At 43.1% G+C, this 22047-nt stretch overlaps 1 protein-coding gene across 2 annotated transcripts in view; it reads right to left on the bottom strand.

Moving 5' to 3' along the window:
• Positions 1–4702: 4702 nt before the first annotated feature.
• The window catches only part of LOC139368120 (phosphatidylserine synthase 2), a 43466-nt gene continuing 26121 nt past the window's right edge, over positions 4703–22047 (bottom strand). For both annotated transcript variants that reach the window (XM_071106700.1, XM_071106710.1), the window contains exons 4-13: positions 21757–21839; positions 15544–15611; positions 14292–14426; positions 13750–13800; positions 13465–13578; positions 12824–12942; positions 12494–12608; positions 12139–12284; positions 11856–12041; positions 4703–8441 (exon numbers count right to left, since the gene is read on the bottom strand). In XM_071106700.1, coding sequence (XP_070962801.1) covers positions 8288–8441; positions 11856–12041; positions 12139–12284; positions 12494–12608; positions 12824–12942; positions 13465–13578; positions 13750–13800; positions 14292–14426; positions 15544–15611; positions 21757–21839 — 1171 coding nt within the window. In that variant the 3' untranslated portion in view covers positions 4703–8287. The remainder of the gene's footprint in view (positions 8442–11855; positions 12042–12138; positions 12285–12493; positions 12609–12823; positions 12943–13464; positions 13579–13749; positions 13801–14291; positions 14427–15543; positions 15612–21756; positions 21840–22047) is intronic.

The following is a 22047-nucleotide window of genomic DNA, read 5'->3' on the forward strand; positions in this document are numbered from 1 at the left end:
TGTTTCAGCATGATAATACACGGCCACATGTCACAGAATCTGTACACAATTCCTGGAAGCTGAAAATGGCCCAGTTCTTCCATGGCCTGCATACTCACCAGAAATGTCACCCATTGAGCAAGTTCGGGATACTCTGGACCGACGTGTACAACAGCGTGTTCCAGTGCCTGCCAATATCTAATATTTGCACAGCCCTTGAAGAGTGGGACATCATTCCACAGGCCATAATCAACAGCCTGATCAACTCTATGTGAAGGAGATGGGTCATGCTGCATGAGGCAAAGTGTGGTCACACCAGATACAGACTGGTTTTCTGATCCACGTCCCTACCGTTAAGGTATCTGTGACCAACAGATGCATATCTGTATTCCCAGTCGTGAAATCCATAGATTAGGGTCTAATTAATAATTTTTTTTTTTTTTTTTTTAATTGAGTGAACTGTAACTCAGTAAAATCTTTGAAATTGTTGTTTATATTTTTGTTCAGTGAAGATGTTCATTTTGGTTTATGAAAATCTACAGCCAGGATCTCACATTTCTTGGGAACAGAAAGATTTGGACCCCATGAAATTTGATTTTACATATGGCCCCTCCTTCCTTTAATCTGTCACATCTAAATACATGAATCACTTCAATGTCTTTCTCAGAGAAGGAACCATTCAACCATGTTTCCTAGAGAACCAGAATGTCAGGCATGAGCCCTAAACCTGTGTCAATTGTGTCTCAACTAAGCATCTCAGACCACCTCCAGGGGGTCCCTGTCAGCCCGTGACAGCACCACGGTAACAGAGTTGGACAGATGCCCTGCCAGATGCCTCCATTTTTTCTATCATACTTGTCACATTTAGTTTCATAAGCGTGAGCCCTCTATGAAGTGTAAAGTCAGAGAGGGTATTAAGATCATTCCCATAAGAGCGAACAGGCATAGGGTCATCTGCAGCTACTTGTCGAGTGAGATGAGACTTCGATAAAGTCCCTGGCCAACCACGTAACAGCAAAGCAGTCTGAACATTTGACAGACCTCCCTCAAGTTGCTGGATGCAGGGGAGAGAACTGGGAGAGCAGTGTTGGTGGAGTTGCTTTGTGAGATGGTGTAAACCGTGGAAGGTGTGAACCCATGTTCACAGTTATTCCATTGTTATATAAATGCCAGCTGAAAAGTACCAGCGACCCCGCTGTCAGAGCAGGTCCGCTGAGGCCACGGCCTTGTGTGTCACTGGAGCCGGGCCGTGTAGGTGGAAACACAAACGTCTGCGCCTTTTTGGTAAAACATCGGTGTAAATTCTCAGTGGAAATTTGCCATGTGAGCTGCACCATGCCTAATTGATGAGTCACAAATAAAGCCAGGACAACAAATGTTCACATTTTTCATTAGATTTTATTGAAAACTATATAAAATAACATGCTACAGCAGCATTTCATTTTTTTGTTTACTATCCTTTACATGTTCACATTTATTCAAACTGTAGAAAATGGCTTTAACAGCCCTCTGACCAACCGCACAGGCAGACTGAGACAGAAGGGATCTGCTGCCCTCTTGTGGCTAAGAGTGGGAGTTCACTTACCCGACACCACGCCATAGGCCTTTTTACATTTTTTACCTTTATTTTTATTTAACTAGGCAAGTCAAACAGATTCGAGTCTCAGAAACCCGACCCTAGGAAGCACAGTGACCAAATTTACATGGGCACAGTATTCCGGATAGTAGCTCATATCCCGCTTAAGGTCTTATTCTGGAATTAATAAACTGAATATTCCTCATTTAAGTTATAGGTTAAATGGAATTGTAACAGAAACAGACTTTACAGTAGGGCCTATAACCTCTCACATGCAGTGTCATATAATACTATCACTAGCAGTAAAATTATACAACAAATGTCTTGGGAACAAGAATGAAGAATATTAATATTATACTTTTTTTATTAATCTCGAGTCCAGTACGGAGAATCAGCTAAATGAATGACTGAATTATTTTGGTCGTACGAACTGTGCAGGTAGCCTACCTTTTGGAAGAGATTTCTTTGACAAATCAAATGAAAATATCACACAACACCCATGATTTGTAAGATTGAGCCTGCGCACTGCACGAAAAACAACAGGAGATTGGTGTGCATGTAAACGTGGTCAATGACTAAGTTCTGGTTTCAATGACAGACTCTTTTGGCATAGGGGAACCACATCACTGCTTATGCCACTACTTTATCCACTTGAATAAAATACAAAATAGATTTTGGCATGTCTGCCTCGTGATTTGTTGGGAGAGTCACCAGATCTCCCCCATATCAACGTAGGCAATGACATAGTTCCTCTATGCCAAAAGAGCGCATCATTGAAAGCAGACTCTAGTCTCTGTTGCTTGGGGGTTGGGTTTTGGAGAATAAGCAGGTTTGGGGATCAATCTCATTTCAGTGCCGTCAGCTTGAAAAGTAAACATAGAAAACAATGAGCAATTATCAAGCCAATACTTTAAATTTCAATCATCATCAGAGTTTCCTGAATTGAAATTGGCCCGAAATCCTGATCCTTCGCAACGGGCACGGTAGACTGAATTCCCAGGCCCACTTCTAAAATAATAATAATTTAAAAAAAAATATTAGTGTCATCTTCAAGACACTCCAACATATAACATAGTACAAGAAAACAGGTACAGACGTAGGGATACTTCAGCTAAACATTTTTTTTGTTGTACTTTGTACAGGCAGCCTGCACATTCAAAGGGGGCAAAATGTTCTGAAACCAATTTAAAAACACACACCCCCCCCCATTTGGAAAGTATTGAGAGCCCTGGACTTTTTCCACATTGTTACATTACAGCCTTCATCAATCTACACACACACACACACACACACACACACACACAATACCCCATAATGACAAAGTGAAAACAGGTTTTTAGAAAATTTTGCAAATGTATTACATATAAAAAAACAAAATACCTTATTTACATAAATATTCAGACCCTTTGCTACGGAGACACAAAATTGAGCTCAGCTGAATCCTGTTTCCATTGATCAAATTCAATTGATTGGACATGATTTGGGAAGGCACACACCTGTTTATATAAGGTCCCACAGTTGACAGCGCATGTCAGAGCAAAAACCAAGCCATGAGGTCGAAGGAATTGTCCGTAGAGCTCCGAGACAGGATTGTGTCGAGGCATAGATCTGGGGAAGGTACCAAAACATTTCTGCAGTATTGAAGGTCCCCAAGAACACAGTGGCATCCATCATTCTTAAATGGAAGAAGTTTGGAACCACCAAGAATCTTACAAGAGCTGGCCACCCGACCAAACTGAGCAATTGGGGGAGAAGGGCCTTGGTCAGGGAGGTGACCAAGAACGCGACAGTCACTCTGACAGAGCTCCAGAGTAGCTCTGGAGATGGAACCTTCCAGAAGGACAACCATCTCTGAAGCACTCCACCAATCAGGCATTTATGATAGAGCAGCCAGACGGAAGCCCCTCAGTAAAAGGCACGACAGCCCACTTGGAGTTTGCCAAAAGGCACCTAAAGATTCTCTGGTCTGATAACCAAAATGGCACTCTTTGGGCTGAATGCCGAGCATCAGGTCTGGAGGAAACCTGGCACCATCATTACGGTGAAGCATGGTGGTGACAGCATCATCCTGTAGGATGTTCTTCTGCGGCAAGAACTGGGAGTCTAATTAGGATCAAGGCAAAGATGAACAGAGCAAAGTACAGAGATCCTTGATGAAACCCTGCTCCAGAGCGCTTAGGGCCTCAGATTGGGGGTGAAGGTTCACCATCTAACAGGACAACGACCCTAAGCACACAGCCAAGACAACGCAGGAGTGGCTTCGGGACAAGTATCGAAATGTCCTTGAGTAGCTCAGCCAGAGCCTGGACTTGAACCTGATCAAACATCTCTGAAGAGACTTAAAAGCAGCTGTGCAGCGACACTTCCCATCCAACCTGACAGAGCTTGAGATGATCTGCAAAGAGGAAGAAACTCCCAAAATACTGGTGTGTCAAGCTTGTTGCGTCATACCAAAAAGACATGAGGCTGTAATTGCTGCCAAAGGTGCTTAAACAAAGTACTGAGTAAAGGGTCAATCTTGGTTCAATCAGACCAGATAATCTTGTTTCTCATGGTCTGACAGCGGGCTGTTATGTGCCTTTTACTAAGGAGTGGCTTCCGTCTGGCCACCCTACCTTAAAAGTCTGATTGGTGGAGTGCTGCAGAGATGGTTGTCCTTCTGGAAGGTTCTCCCATCTCCACAGAGGAACTCTAGAGCTCTAGGAAGAGTCTTTGTGGTTCCAAACATCCTCCATTGAAGAATGATGGAGGCCACTGTGTTCTTGGGGATCTACAATGCTCCAAACATTTTTTGATACTCTTCCACCAGATCTGTGCCTCGACACAATCCCGTCTCAGAGCTCTACGGACAATTCCTTCGACCTAATGGTAGGGTTTTTGATCTGACATGCACGGTCAACTATGGGACCTTATATTTCCAAATCATGTCCAATCAATTAAAAAATTTACCACAGGTGGACTCCAATGAAGTTGTAGAAATATCAAGGATGATCAATGGAAACAGAATGCACCTGAGCTCAATTTCGAGTCTCATAGAAAAGGGTCTGAATATTTAGGTAAACAAAGGCATCAGTTTCTATATTTATACAATTGCAAAAAATAAAATAAACTTTTCGCCTTGACATGAGGTATTGTGTGTAGATTGAATTTTTTATTTTTTTAAATCCATTTTAGAATAGGGCCGTAACATAAAATATGGAAAAGATCAAGGGGTCTGAATACTTTCCAAAGGCACTGTACACACACTACCGGTAAAAAGTTAAAACACACACTCATTCAAGGGTTTTTCTTAATGTACTATTTTCTACATTGTAGAATAATAATGAAGACATCAAAACAATATGGAATCATGTAGTAACCAAAACTGTCAAACAAATAAAATATTTTATATTTGAGATTCTTCAAAATAGCCACCCTTTGCCTTGACAGCTTTGCACACTCTTGGCATTTTCTCAACCAGCTTCATGAGGTAGTCACCAGGAACGCATTTCAATTAACAGGTGTGCCTTGTTAAAAGCTAATTTGTGGAATTTCTTTCCTTTTTAAAGCCTTTGAGCCAATCAGTTGTGTTGTGACAAGGTAGGGGTGGTATACAGAAGATAGCCCTATTTGGAAAAAGACCAAGTGCATATTATGGCAAGAACAGCTCAAATAAGCAAGATAAACAGTCCATCATTATTTTAAGACATGAAGGTCAGTCAATACGGAACATTTCAAGAACTTTAAAAGTTTCTTCAAGTGCAGTTGCAAAAACCATCAAGGTCTATGATGAAACTGGCTATCATGAGGACCACCACAGGAAAAGAAGAGCCAGAGTTACCTCTTCTGCAGAGGATAAGTTCATTAGTTACCAGCCTCAGAAATTGCAGTCCAAATAAATGCTTCAGAGTTCAAGTAACAGACACATCTCTACATCAACTGTTCAGAGGAGACCGTGTGAATCAGGCCTTCAAGGTCAAATTGCTGAAAAGAAACCACTACTAAAGGACACCAATACGAATTAGAGACTTGCTTGGACCAAGATACACAAACAATGGACATTAGACCGGTAGAAATGTGTCCTTTGGTCTGATGAGTCCAAATTTGAGATTTTTGGTTCCAACCGGCGTGTCTTTGTGAGACGCGGTGTGGGTGAATGGATGATCTCCACATGTGTATTTCCCACCGTAAAGCACGGAACTGGTGTTATGGTGCTTTGCTGGTGACACTGTCCGATTTATTTAACATTCAAGGGACACTTAACCAGCATGGCTACCACAGCATTCTGCAGAGATATCCCATCTGGTTTGCACTTAGTGGGAATATCATTTGTTCTTCAACAGGATAAATGACCCAACACACCTCCAGGCTGTGTAAGGACTATTTGACCAAGAAGAAGGGTGATGGAGTGCTGCATCAGATGACTTGGCCTCCACAATCACCCGACCTCAAGCAAATTGAGATGGTTTGGGATGAGTTGGACCGCTGAGTGAAGGAAAAGCAGCCAACAAGTACTCAGCACATGTGGGAACTCCTTCAAAACTGTTGGAAAAGTATTCCAGGTGAAGCTGGTTGAGAGAATGCCAAGAGTGTGCAAAGCCATCAAGGAAAAGGGTGGCTACATTGAAGAATAAAATCTAAAATATATTTTGATTTGTTAAAAAAACAAAAATGGGTTACATGATTCCATATGTGTTATTTCATAACTTGATGTCTTCACTATTCTACAATGTAGAAAATGGTAAAAATAAAGAAAAACCCTTGAGTGGGTGTGTGAACTTTTGACTGGTACTGTGCACAGACAGACAGAGAGACAGACATATATATATGTATGTATGTATGTATGTATGTGTGTGTGTGTGTGTATGTATATATAACGTATGTATGCATGCATGCATGTACACATACATATATACACACACAAATATATATACAGACATATATACATACACGCCATAATTTTCAGAAACATTTCTGGAAGGAGAGAGGAAAAGCATGACAATTAAAAAAAATGAAAATTTTGAGAAATATATATATACACTTCAATGGCAAACTCCTCTGATTCTACGTTGCACTACAGCCCAGTTTATAACCACCACATAACATGTTAAATAATTGGTGTTTAATGAGAAGCCGCCTTATTTTAAGGTTTAGAGCTGCTGGTTTACATTCACAATATATTATAAATGGCATTAAGCATGTTCTAGGTCACATCAGGCAGTTTGGAACTATTTAGCACAAGTCTTCTACTCTCCATCCAGTGACATACACACAAATACCTATTGCGACTCACAACTAGTTATTTTACATTGGATGGTGCTTGTAATTACACATGGAATCAAGGTGCCGAAGTTCATGTCCCAGCACGAGTCACCATTGAGCCCCGAGCAGTGCAAAGGCTGCCCATTTTAGTCTTATCTTTGTGATGTGCTTTTTTTCTCCCTTATTTATTGGGAGGGTGATCACCAACACAAGTGGATTAAGTCTGTAGCCAACATCCACAATGTGGACACCTCTCCACGCAAAAGAAGTCCCTTCATGTCATCTAGGCTTGATAGTCGCCCATGATGAACAGTGCGGTGAGGGCCAAAGGGTTATATAATACTGTAGCTACCACTTCAACTTGAAAGCCCACACTAATTGTTACCCGTCACCTGGCTTTTGGCTATTCTGAGACGTATTTCCCATGAATGACGCCAGTGTGATTAATTAAGACGTTAAAGAGCCTAATTAAATACAGGTGTGTCAGACATGGTTCACATTTCTCCAATGGCTGTGTGTGCCCTGCATTCTTTAAGCATATTTACAATTGTACAGATGTTCATTCTGTATTTAAAGCTCGTTTTGGCCAGCTTTGCATCCCTCCTTTGCATCCAATTTGGTTTGAATACCATCGTCTGTCATGTTACAGCCATCATTACCACATGTTACTAGGATATAACGATTGCAATCCACAGCATTGGGACTTAATTGCCCTAGCGCAGGTTGAGTGGCACAGCCCAAATGGTTTAGACCAGGGTTTCCCCAAACGCGACCCTGGGGCGCCGCCCTGGGTGCACGTTCTGTTTTTTACACAGCTGATTCAAATAACCAACTCCTCATCAAACGGTGATCATTTGAGTCAGCTGTGTAGTGCTAGAGGAAAAAACATGCACCCGGGGGAGTCCCAGGACCGAGTTTGGGAATCCCTGCTCTAGCAGAAAATGGCTTGAACAGGGATTTGTTCAAAGCTTTGGCTGTTATTTAGCTTGTAAGTAAGTATGTTTGCTGGCCCCTTGGGGGGTTCGGTTCCTCTCCCTCCCAACCCTTACTTCATCCTGATTACATTTTAAGTTAACATAATTCTGCCACTGTGAAAACAAAATCCATCTGTCCCAACCCTTTGTGATTTGTTGGACCCAATTAAATTTCAACATATAACAAAATAATAAAATCGCCCCCGTAAAGTTCCCAGCACGATTACACAATGAACGTACATGAGGTAAATCCCTGTAGTATGGGATAGCTAGCTGACACCACAACCCCAAATCCCGGTTCTGTGTTTTGTTCTGTGATTAGTGTTAACAGTGAAAAGCCAGCACAGGAATGACTATGACACTGTTCAGGTAGGCACAAGAACAACATCCCCCTTCCCCCAGACACACCTCTACATTTGTGATCCAGGCGCCCGGCGTGTGTATGGCGCTGCAGCGCTTTGCGGCTCTTTTTTTTGTGTCCCTTTCCCCACCCCCTACCAGCGGCAGGCTCCGCCTCTCAGGACTTCCTGTGTCGGAGAGACTCGGAGATGCCGTTGAGTTTGCTGCGTCCCGACGGGGTTGCGGTGCCACCGTTGCCATGGGGACGGCCGCAGTCCCCTGTGACCTCCTGCTTCCGTCGGCGAGCGTCTTTGTAGCGGAGAGTGATGTCACTGCGGGTAGAGCAGAGGAGGAGAGTCAAGGGGGACACAGTGGCGCACACACACACACGTATAAGGATGTTCACCAGCCTACATAGGCCTAAACGTTAGCACATTTCTTCACACACACACTTACAAATACCCTGATTCTAAAGCACCCCCAATGGTTATGAACACGCTCACCCCATCCTCCCTAAGGGACAGTGTAGAATAGTAAGACTGGGGGGGAGGAGACCACTTGTCAAGTCTCTGTTTAAAGACGGCATGTCCAGACTACATGCGGGGATATATATATATATATATATATATATATATTCCTCTGTACGCTTCAGAACCATGACTGAAGACAGTTGGTGGAAGGTGCAGGGTGAGGAGCTGCTGATCTGATTGGCTATCAGAGGATGGCGGGTGGGGTCAGCATGCTGACTGACAGGCTGAAGCTCCTGTAATACAGCCAGGACGGCCAACCCTCTTGTAGAGAGCTACTGGGTGTGCTCCGGCCCTGCTTTAACACACCGGATTCAGTTAATCAAGCTTACCCGGCTCCTGCGCTGCTGATTTGTAGAATTATGTGTTTTCAAGCAAAAATGTTGACCGCTGAGGGGACTAAAGGACTAGAGTTGGGTGCATGCAGTTTCTCAAGGAGGGTAGCCATCTCTCTCTCCAGAAGGAAGGTAGCCCTCTCTTTCTCTCTCCAGAAGGAGGGTAGCTCTCCAGAAGGGGGGTAGCTCTCCAGAAGGGGGGGTTGGCCACACTGGGTTTGCCAGGGAGAATCGTTAGAAAAGTCCTCAGAGATAACATGACACGTCAGCTTTAGAAAACCAGCCTTGAGTTAAGTCATTTTTCTACTTCTTGCAGGGTGACCTGGCATGTTACAGGAAATAATCATTGACACAGCATCACACTACCAGCTCATGCCATGTCATACTTTATAAACTGTGTTGGTGGCTGAGGAATGAGTCATAGTGCATTTGGAAAGTATTCAGACCCCTTCACTTTTTCCACATTTCATTAAGTTACAGCCTTATTCAAAAATTGTTAAATTGTTTTCCCCCCCTCATCAATCCACACACAATAACCCATAACGACAAAGCAAAAACAGGTTTAGAAATGGTTGCAAATGTATTAAAAATAAAAACTGAAATGACTAATTTACATAAGTATTCAGACCATTTACTCAGTACTTTGTTTAAGCACCTGTGGCAGTGATTACAGCCTCGAGTCTTCTAGGGTATGACACTACAAGCTTGGCACACCTGTATTTGGGGAGTTACTCCCATTCTTCTCTGTAGATCTTCTCAAGCTCTGCCAGGTTGGATGGGGAGCATTGCTGCAGTTATTTTCAGACCTCTCCTGAGATGTTCGATCGGGTTCAAGGCCCGACTCTAGCTGGGCCACTCAAGGACATTCAGAGACCTGTCACGAAGTCACTCCTGCATTGTCTTGGCTGTGTGCTTAGGGTCATTGTCCTGTTGGAAGGTAAACCTTTACCCCAGCCTGAGGTCCTGCGTGCTCTGGAGCAGGTTTTCATCAAGGATCTCTCTGTACTTTGCTCCATTCATCTTTCCCTTGATCCTGACTAGTCTCCCAGTCCCTGCTGCTGAAGAAAATCCCCACAGCATGATGCTGACACCACCATGCTTCACTGTAGGGATGGTGCCAGGTTTCTTCCAGATGTGACACTTGGTATTCAAGCCAAAGAGTTTAATCAGACCAGAGAATCTTGTTTCTCATGGTCTGAGAGTCCTTTGGTGCCTTTTGGCAAACTCCAAGTGGGCTGTCGTGTCTTTTACTGAGGAGTGGCTTCCGTCTGGCCACTCTAAAAATAAAGGCCTGATTGGTGGAGTGCTGCAGAGATGGTTGTCCTTCTGGAAGGTTCTCCCATATCCACAGAGGAACTCTGGAGCTCTGTCAGAGTGACCATCAGGTTCCTGGTCGCCTCCCTGACCAAGGCCCTTCTCCCCAATTGCGCAGTTTGGCGTGGCGGCCAGCTCTAGGAAGAGACTTGGTGGTTCCAATCTTCTTTCATTTAAGACTGATGGAGGCCACTTGTCTTGGGGACCTTAAATGCAGCATAAATGTTTTGGTACCCTTCCCCAGATCTGTGCCTAGACACAATCCTGTCTCGGCACTCTACAGACAATTCCTTTGACCTCATGGCTTGGTTTTTGCTCTGACATGCATTGTCAACTCTGGGACCTTATACAGACAGGTGTGTGCCTTTCCAAATCATGTCCAAATCAATTGAATTTACCACAGGTGGACTCCAATCATGTTGTAGAAAAATCTCAAGGATGATCAATGGAAAAAGGATGCACCGGAGCTCAATTTAGAGTGAATACTTACGTAAATTAGGTATGTTTCTATAGATTTTAATCAAATTTGCCAAAATTACTAAACCTGTTTTTGCTTTGTCATTATGGGCCATTGTGTGCAAATTGATGAGGATTTTCTCTTTAATCAATTTCAGAATAAGGCTGTAAACGTAACAAATTGTGGAAAAAGGGGTCTGAATACTTTCCGAATGCACTGTAGTCATAGCTTTCCAAATGTTCCAGAATGGCACTTTGAAGTGTGCAGTTGACAACTTCCACTTCATTTAGTGTTTTCACTGATCAAACCCTTTTCTTAATTGAGGAACAATCGGAGAGAGAAAAGACAAAAAAGGCCCGAGTGTGAGGTCAGAAAACAAAACAAAACAAACAGGAAGAGGATAGTAGTACGACACGGCAGAACCGAAAACAACACGCATCATGAGATGGATTGATTCTGTGGAGGAAAACATGGATCCATTTTGGATCCCGAGAAGGTGAGGTGGTGGGTGATGATGGCACCAACGGCAGACCACCGCTACGTAGGAGAAGAGGCACAGCCTCGCTCCTACACCTACCTCACTGGACATGAACATTGCCGCTAAGAACGAGAAGGGACAGCAGGAGGGGTGGAGAAAACAGACGAGAAGCTTTAACATGCGGGGCTAATATACCCAGTCACATCCAGCATGAGGGGAGGGGGGCAACATAAAAGAAAAATTGCACACTCAACCACGCAAAAAACATACAACCATTATACCATATGGGGACATGAACAGGAAAAAAAATATACAAAAAATAGATGAACATATTACATTACTAAAATAATAAAATGGGCAGCTAATGAACATAAGCTTCCATGAAGAATCAACATAAATGTATTCATAAACATGAATTTCATGCAAGGCATTTCTTATCAATTCATTAAATGAATTGGAATGTTAAGTGTTACCAAAGCACGTCTGCATGGCACAGGTAACAGAAAAGACCAGAACGACTCCAATTCATGACCCGAACACTGCTGAAGACCTCTTTTACGGTCTATATACATTCTTGTCATTATTGCTATGTTCTACAACAGAGGAGGAGACAGGCAGACTGGTTGGCAGCTTACCGGATGAAGAAGCGCCACAATGTCCAGCTGAGGATGAGGACGATGCCCAGGAACCAGCATTGGGTGACGAAGAAGGGGATGGGCAGCATGATGGTCCTGGGGTCGTATTTGACTACGATGAGGAACTCGGTCACGGTGATGGCTGCCACCAGCCACGCCTGCTGCCCCAGCTTCCTATAGAACTTCCTGAGGGAGGACGTAGGAGACAGAGACGGAGGATTTAATTGCTCGTCAGTTGTGAAGACACACTACACACAACACAAACAGTGTTACTAATACTCACGGGTCGTCCATGAAGTCGTAGATCTCCCTCATGGCCACTCCGCCCACGTTGACAAAGAAGACGAGGCGAAGCAACACCAGGTAGTGCTCCGGAGGCATCCACAGCACAAACTTCAGGTAGAAGGTGTTCAGCTCCGCCAGCAGGAACTAACAGAGAGAACAAGAGAGAAGGGAGAGAGAGATGGAGAGACGGGCAGGGAGATTACAGAGAGATTACAGGTCAGAGGAGGAAGACTTGAGTAGAGAGCGAGAGTGGGTGAGAGTGAAAGTGAGAGCGCAACCTAGACAGAGAGTGACAGTCGACAAAGAGTTAAGTGAGAAGAATGAGAGAGCAACAGTGAGAGAGAGAGTCTCACCATGAAGATGATTCCCAGGACAGCCAGCCACCTGCGTAGATTGGAGGCAGGCTTCCACTCAAACTTGACCCAGCTGTAGGGTGTGAACTGGAAGGCCATGCGCTTGATCTTCCCCCTGATTAACAGACACACACACAAATATCGTACACTATCCATCCCTAATAAGAAATGAGAACATTCTATTTAAAAAAAAAATAGTACTACAAACGCTGATGGGAGAATATTAGTTAAGTAAACAACGGCCATATCTATAACTCTTATGACATTGGGACTTCTTTGTGCACAAGCTTAAGGAAGCGTAACCAAGGTGACAGGAGGTGGGCAGCGTACTTGTATGTGGGGATGTTCCACAGTCCCTGCCACTGGTAGGGCTTCATAGACAGCCAGCCTAAGGTCTTCATCCCAGCGTAGATCCCCAGGCCATTACACACCAGCACATCCATTATCCACTGAAAGACAGACATGACATTTAGGATTCACAGAACAAGACATGGCAATTCCGCATTCTCTAAAGACAAAATCCTAACTCAAGCTTTCTGCAGATAACATTCAGTATCTACTGACTAACACATCATTCAGTATCTACTGACTAACACATCATTCAGTATCTACTTACAGGGAGAACGATCTAATAACGGGGCGGCAGGTAGCCTAGTGGTTAGTGTTGGGCCAGTAACCGAATGGTTGCTAGATTGAAGCCCCGAGCTGACAAGGTAAAAATCTGTCATTCTGCCCCTGAACAAGGCAATTAACCCACTGTTCCTAGGCCGTCATTGTAAATAAGAATTTGTTCTCAACTTGCCTACTTAAATAAAAGGTCAAAAACATTTATTTATTTTTTACATTCAACTGACAGACACTTGAAATTCAGTAAAGTCAGTTGCTTTGAATTGCCGCCTAGTATCAAACATCCATTATCCAAACTCAACAGTGGACAAACATATCCTTGTGTGTTATGAAGAGGTACATACATGGTCCCACCAGCACTCAGAGAAGTTGGGAAGCTGGTGCTCCAGACTGTACTCCAGGAACTCAAACATCACGCTGATGATCATACACATCCACCAGTCTCTGATCACAAGTGTCTGACAGAAGAAGGGAGGGAGATGGGAGACGTGAATGTTGTGGCTTTCTGTAAGCAGTTGCCCACCACTGTGTATGATGTCGTCATATTGCCAACTCTACCTTTAATCCAGTATTAATGCTAATCAAGCATGAAATATAGGCTTAAAATACAGTACACTACTCAGACCCACCTTAATATACCAGCCAAGAAAGTGAGCGGGGACAAAGCCATCCATCTTGTCCTGCAAAAATAGCATTTGTGTAATATTTTTTAACCTTTGTCAACAGTGATCTTTGGGACGGCCCTTTTACAACCATGTTAACAAAGAACTGAGAACCTTGTTTGACGCGGACAACAGTGGATTGAAATATCTGTGGAAATTAGTGATTAATGAGTGGAATTTATGGTTACAAAATTAAAAAGCCCACAGAAAGCCAACATTTGAGTGTACAGTCCACTAGGGCAGTCTGTTGGCTTAAGGGAACCCAGTAGGAGCCCTGAGTGAAGTATTACTCCGTCGAGCAAGACAGCGAGAAAGCGAGCGAGACAGAGAGAGACACACACACACACACACACACACACACACACAGAGAGAGAGCAAGTGAGAGTCACCTAGAAAGCAAGAGAGACATACACACACCGAGAAAGAGAAATGTCTTTAGTGTCACAGTCCCTGCAGGTGCCACCATTGCTGTTGTGCTACAGGTTAATATGTGCGCGCACGTGTCTTACCCAGATGTTATGCCAGGGGTCGGTGGTGTTCCCCGGGTCGTATATGAGGCAGTTGCCGCCATAGTCCCGCTCCGGCAGGGCTACCCCCAGTTTGGGGTCAATGTACTTCATAAACTGTCTCCCATCACGGACCGTCTAATGAATGAGGGTAAATTAAGTATACACAAATAGATAGTATTTAGCACTTGTCTATGTATACTGAACAAAAACAAACGCAACATGTAAAGTGTTGGTCCCATGTTTCATGAGCTGAAATAAAAAAGACCCCAGAAATGTTTCAGACACAAAAGGCTTCCCTCTCAAATGTTGTGCAAACATTTTTTTACATTCCTGTGTGTGAACATTTCTCCTTTGCCAAGATCATTCATCCACCTGACAGGTGTGGCACATCAAGAAGCTGATTAAACAGCATGATCATTACACAGGTGCACCTTGTGCTGGGGACATTAAAAGGCCACTTTAAAATGTGCAGTTGTGTCACACAGCACAATGCCACAGATGCCTCAAGTTGAGGGAGTTATCAATTGGCATGCAGACTGCAGGAATGTCCACCAGAGCTGTAGCCAGAGAATGGAATGTTAATTTCTACCATAAACCATCTCCAATGTCGTTTTAGAGAATTTGGCAGTACGTCCAACCGGCCTCACAACCGCAGACCACGTGTAACCACGCCAGCCCAGGCCCTCCACATCTGGTTTCTTTACCTGCGGGATCATCAGACTAGCCTCCCAGACGGCTGATGAAACTGAGGAGCATTTCTACCTGTAATCAAGCCCTTTTGTGGGGAAAAACTCATTCCGATTGGCTGGGCCTGACTCCCAGGCCCACCCATGGCTGCTCACCTGCTCTGTCGTGTGAAATCCATAGATTATGGCCTAATTTATTTATTTATTGACTGATTTCCTTATATGAACTTTAAACTCAGTAAAATTGTTGAAATTGCTGCAGTTGCGTTTAGATTTTTGTTCAGTATACTTTGAACATAACTTCTCAATGTTAACTAGTTTCTGGAAGATGTGTTCTATTCCTTTTAAGTCCCTTCAGATCCTTTCCGCATCTAATCATGTCATTGATCCTTTTCCCTTTTGATTACTAAAAAAATACCTAGTTGGCAGTGCTCTCAGAGAGAACTTGCCTCTGTATTTCAAAGCTGATTGGAGTGATTATTCATTCAAACAACAATTCTATTGCAACTATAATAGCACAAACAATTCAGTGCTCGGGTGTGTGTGTGTTGGTGCAATCGACCCACCTGGAACAGCACAAAGATAAGGAATAGCTCGTAGACAACGGAGACACATAGCCAGAAGCGCCAGTATGCTGGAGAGAAAGAGAGAGAGATAACAAAATATTATACATTTTAGCATAATCTACACTCCTGGGACATCCACAAGGTGCTTTCATTGTTCATTCTTTAGAGTCTAAGACATTGGAGGAGGAGGCGGGAGTGCTAAGCTGACATGGAATTGTTTTAGGATGGTCTATCGATCATTCAGCAATTTGATTTAGAATTTTAGGACCCCTCAGGTATCCAAACAATATATCGATTTTGGCCTTTACTACTAAATCCCACAGAAACACATTGAATACACATTCATAAATGGCAAAAAGGACAGTCCAAAAATGTATCATAAGAAATCAGGCTGACGCATCTGTCCTAAATCTAGCAGATATAAAAATAACTCACAAATCTACCTTCGTACTTCCATTCCTTTTTTTACCGGTACCGGTGACCTTCAGATGAGTCCCGTGACAGATATCTTCAGTTTAAACTGACATATTTTGATGGGATTTTTTATTTTTTTTTAAACTTAGATTGACTCACCAGTGTGCCAATCGACTCTACGGGGTTAACGGAAAACAGTAAATAACCACAAAACTGAGTCACTAATAAGGACAGCAAGGAAACATATTACTGCACAGCATCCATTTAGTTTGCTTTGTTTATTGACAGTGTAGTAGGGCTGGGATACATACCGTAGCTCCAGTTTCTCCAGTCTAAAACCCTGGAGTAACCTTCACACCATCCAGTCCTATACAAGACTTTAGTCTCCTACAATGGGCCATTTGTTTTGCAAAATAGAAACACCTGGCAACAAGATGACAATGCCTGCAAACCACAAGTAGTGTTGTAGCATGACAAGTGTTGCCGTGTTTGCATTTGACTATCCATCACCTGTAGTAAACAAATGAGTAGGTATGAGTAGGACTACTTAAATAGCTAACAAAATGGTTAAACGGACCATCTATCCATCACCTGTAGTAAACGAGTAGGTATGAGTAGGACTACTTAAATAGCTAACAAAATGGTTAGTGGCCCTAAGTGTTGAGATTGCCTGCAATGACAACAAGCTCAGTCCGATGATGCTGTGACACACCGCCCCAGACCATGACGGCCCCTCATCTCCAAATCGATCCCGCTCCAGAGTACAGGCCTCGGTGTAACACGCATTCCTTCAACTATAAATGTGAATCTGGCCATCACCCCTGGTGAGACAAAACCAAGACTAGTCACTGAAGAGCACTTTTTGCCAGTCCTGTCTGGTCCAGCGAAGGTGGATTTGTGCCCATAGGCGACGTTGTTGCCGGTAATGTAAGGCAGGTCCTCACCAGACAACAGGCCTACAAGCCCTTAGTCGAGCCTCTCTCAGCCTACTGCGGACAGTCTGAGCACTGATGGAGGGATTGTGCATTCCTGGTGTAACTTGGGCAGTTGTTGCCATCCTGTACCTGCCCTGCAGGTGTGATGTTTGGATGTACCAATCCTGTGCAGGTGTTGTTACACGTGGTCTGCCACTGTGAGAATGATCAGATGTCCGTCCTGTCTCTCTGTAGCGCTGTCTTAGACATAGCAATTTATTGCCCTGACCACATCTGCAGTCCTCATGCCTCCTTGCAACATGCCTAAGGCACATTCACACAGCTGAGCAGGCATCTTTCTTTTGGTGTTTTTCAGAGTCAGTAGAACGGCCTCTTTTAGTGTCCTAAGTTTTCATAATTGCCTACTCCCTGTAAGTGGTTAGTGTCTTAACGACCGTTCCACAGGTGCATGTTCATTAATTGTTTATGGTTCATTGAACAAGCATGGGAAAACGTGTTTAAACCCTTTATGATGAAGATCTGTGAAGTTATTTGGATTTTTACTAATCATCTTTGAAAGACCGGGTCCTGAAAAAGGGACGTTTCCTTTTTTGCTGAGTTTACAATGGCTCTTTGGTTTGTAGCCTGTAATGGTTTGTAGCCCTTGCCATGCTTTCCCACTGTCCTTGAAAAGGTTTTCATATTTGTCTTTGTATGCTGCCTTGCACTTGCTACCCGATTCAAAAACATTATTTTTAATTCCAGAGTTACCCACGGTTTATTATTGGGGAAGACGTTGAGACTTTCTTTTTGGGAATAACGAGATCCTCACAGAAACGGATGTACTCACAGTTCAGCTCATCTGACTCTACATACTATGTTATGATCTGATCTCCTAAGATTGGGATGTGCCTTAGAAAAATATGCACCTGTGAAATTACCACAACAGAGGTTCAGACAGGTTTAATTTCAGGTAGGACATGAAACATATTGCTGATATGGGTAAATTTTCAGATTGAATTGTGCAATTCAGAGTTTTACAGCTGAATGGGACAAGTTGTAAAAGACAAATTCCCAGTTTCCACTGTTCCTGACCAATGCACATGCCGCGATTAAATAAACAAAAAGTTGTTCAACTGGTGGTGCTTGAAACGACACACTAGGAAAAGGCCAAATCTGTCTCTGCAGTAAGGCTGCACGATTTGGACAAAACAACAAATTGCAATTTTTGGGGGGGCCAGATATTGCAATTGTGATCATGAATTGCAATTTTCCAACACTTGAGTGAAAAACATGTCGAATGAAATTACCAAGTTAAAACAACTGTCAGGGTAGAGAACATCACTTCTAATATGAGATCATATGAATTAATACATACTGTGCTAACAGAATACAAGACCAAATGAAACAAATCTTTTCCAACATTGTTATAGGCTACATACACCTACATATTAACAAAACACATGTTTTATATGATCATAGAAATATAGTGTGCTATAAGCATAGCACTTATTTATTAATTTATGATTAACATTATGGAGTTCTTATTTTAGCATTCATTTTTAAACAACCTAAATTCATTATTTATTCAGGAAGGTAGAATAGGAAGCTTATGATTGTGTAATTTGGTATAAGTAGGCTCAAATCATTATTATTATTGAAATTGTTAGTCAAAGTTCCAGATATGCATCGTTGGTCACAGATAAATAAATAATGTAGGGGCGTGGATCAGTCAGTATCTGGTGTGACCACCATTTGCCTCATGCAGCACGACATCTCCTTTGCATAGAGTTGATCAGGCTGTTGATTGTGGCCTGCGGAATGTTGTCCAACTCTTCTTCAATGGCTGTGCGAAGTTGCTGGACATTGGCGGGAACTGGAAAACGCTGCTGTACACGTCAATCCAGAGCATCCAAAACGTACTCAATGGGTGACATGTCTGGTGAGCAGGCCATGGAAGAAAGGACATTTTAATCTCCCAGGAATTGCGTACAGATCCTTGCGACATGGGACTGTGCATTATACTGAAACATGAGGTGATGGATGAATGGCACGACAATGGGCCTCAGCATGTCGTCACAGTATCTCTGTGCATTCAAATTGCAATCGATAAAATGCAATTGAATTCGTTGTCCAATTTATGCCTGCCCATATCATAACCCCACTGTCATCATGGGGCACTCTGGTCCCTACGTTGACATCAGCAAACCGCTTGCCAACATTACACACGCAGTCTGCCCGGTACAGTTGAAATCAGGATTCATCCGTAAAGAGTACACTTCTCCAGCGTACCAGTGGCCATTGAAAGTGAGCATTTGCCCACTGAAGTTGGTTACGACGCCAAACAGCAGTAAGGTCAAGACCCTGGTGGGGATGACGAGCATGCAGATTAACTTCCCAGAGACGGTTCCTGACAGTTTGTGCAGAAATTCTTTGGTGTGCAAACCCACAGTTTCATCAGCTGTCTGGGTGGCTAGTCTCAGACCATGCCGCAGGTGAAGAAGCCAGAAGTGGATGTCCTAGGCTGGCTTGGTTACACTTGATCTGCGGTTGAACATATTGCCAAATTCTCGAAAACGACATCAGAGGCCACTTATGGTAGAGAAATGAAAATTCAGTTCTCTGGCAACAGCTCTGATGGACATTCCTGCAGTCAGCATGCCAATTCCCTCAAAACATTAGACATCTGTGGCATTGTCTTGTGTGCACCTGCACATTTTAGAGTATCATTTTATCGTCCCCAGCACTCGGTGCACCTGTGTAATGATCATGCTGTTTAATCAGCTTCTTGATATGCCACCCCTGTCAGGTGGATGGATTATCTTGGCAAAGGAGAAATGCTCACTAACAGGAATAAATTTGTGCACAAAATTTGAGAGAAATACACTTTTGATCAGTATAGACACACTATATACACACACACACACACACAAAAGCATGTGAACACCCCTAAAAAGTGTGGATTTGGCCATTTCAGCCACACGCTGAAGCGTGTAAAAATCGTCTGTCCTCGGTTGCAGCACTCACTGCCGAGTTCCAAACGACCTCTGGAAGCAATGTCAGCACAATAACTGTTCGTTGGGAGCATCATGAAATGGTTTCCCATGACCGAGAAGCCGCACACAAGCCTAAAATCACCATGTGCAACGGCAAGCATTGGTTGGAGTGGAGTAAATCTCGCCTCCATTGGCCTCTGGAGCAGTGGAAATGTGTTCTCTGGAGTGACAAATCACGCTTCACCATCTGGCAGTCCGATGTACGAATCTGGATTTGGCGGATGTATTGTAATCCCTATGTAATCTGATGCAGTGTATGTAATCTGTATGTACTTCACACACAGTCAGGATAGTCTTCATGGCCCACTCCATTGTAATGTAATATGATGCAGTGTATGTAATCTGTATGTACTTCACACACAGTCAGGATAGTCTTCATGGCCCACTCCATTGTAATGTAATCTGATGCAGTGTATGTAATCTGTATGTACTTCACACACAGTCAGGATAGTCTTCATGGCCCACTCCATTGTAATGTAATCTGATGCAGTGTATGTAATCTGTATGTACTTCACACACAGTCAGGATAGTCTTCATGGCCCACTCCATTGTAATGTAATCTGATGCAGTGTATGTAATCTGTATGTACTTCACACACAGTCGGGATAGTCTTCATGGCCCACTCCATTGTAATGTAATCTGATGCAGTGTATGTAATCTGTATGTACTTCACACACAGTCAGGATAGTCTTCATGGCCCACTCCATTGTAATGTAATCTGATGCAGTGTATGTAATCTGTATGTACTTCACACACAGTCAGGATAGTCTTCATGGCCCACTCCATTGTAATGTAATCTGATGCAGTGTATGTAATCTGTATGTACTTCACACACAGTCAGGATAGTCTTCATGGCCCACTCCATTGTAATGTAATATGATGCAGTGTATGTAATCTGTATGTACTTCACACACAGTCAGGATAGTCTTCATGGCCCACTCCATTGTAATGTAATCTGATGCAGTGTATGTAATCTGTATGTACTTCACACACAGTCGGGATAGTCTTCATGGCCCACTCCATTGCTGTGCCTCCAAACATCTATATTGATCTAGAAGCAGACATGCATTCTTTCTCTCCCCACTGAAGACATTTTCAGAGGAAGAACAGACCTGCTCTTCGCACCAGTATCTCTACTTGCACATTCATCATCTGCACATCCATCACTCCACTGTTTAATTGCTAAATTGTAATTACGTCGACCACTACGGCCTATTCATTGCCTTACCTCCCTAAATCTTACTACATTTGCACACACTGTATATAGATTTTTGTACTGTATTATTGAATGTATGTTTGTTAATTCCATGTCTAACTCTGTTGTTTGTGTTGAATTGCTATGCTTTATCTTGGCAAACGTCGCAGTTGTAAATGACAACTTGTTCTCAACTGGCCTAACCTGGTTAAATAAAGGTGAAATATAAAAATAAGACCGGAGAGCAATACTCCATTACAGAGTTTGATTTACACCTGTGCTTGCCACGGCAGTTGACAACTTTTTATGTTTGACATGTCCACAGTGCTGCAGCACCACCACCTTTGAAAGCAGCGATTCACCGCAAGCCATATCTGGGAAGAATATTATAGGTTTTCAGTTTCACAAAAGCATTAAATCCCTTTTTTTTTTCTTTCAAAGTGTAAAAGTGACCATGTTGACTCACTAACGGTGTCTCTTTGGACAGGATGTAGTTTTGCTGAGAGCGTGTCCCATGTCAATGCACTTAGCCTACGTATCAAAAGGCTTGGCAGGCTCGTATTCACTGAAGTACAACAGCACGACGAAGCAGAAATGTGAAGAGTATTTGCACTGCGGCTGGAGGTTGTGTTACCTGGATGTGGTCTGGTGAATGGGCCATCTTTGGCTTGTGTCACTCCAAAGCAGAGGAACACTAGGATGCTGGCCACAATCCCTCTGGTAGAAAACACAAGCAGACTTCAGTAAATAGAGCAACTAATGATAAACTCACATACAGCTCAGTCCTCTTTACAGGATGACTAAAAATATACATTTAGAATATGATATACATGGACTGGAATTCATGGTTTGCATTCAAATTTCATTATTTGACCCATGTTTTGGATAAAGAGCATTAAATCATAATTTTACTTTCAACCCTCCT

The sequence above is a fragment of the Oncorhynchus clarkii genome, chromosome 2 (genome assembly GCF_045791955.1).
Source record: "Oncorhynchus clarkii lewisi isolate Uvic-CL-2024 chromosome 2, UVic_Ocla_1.0, whole genome shotgun sequence".
NCBI lineage: Eukaryota > Metazoa > Chordata > Actinopteri > Salmoniformes > Salmonidae > Oncorhynchus > Oncorhynchus clarkii.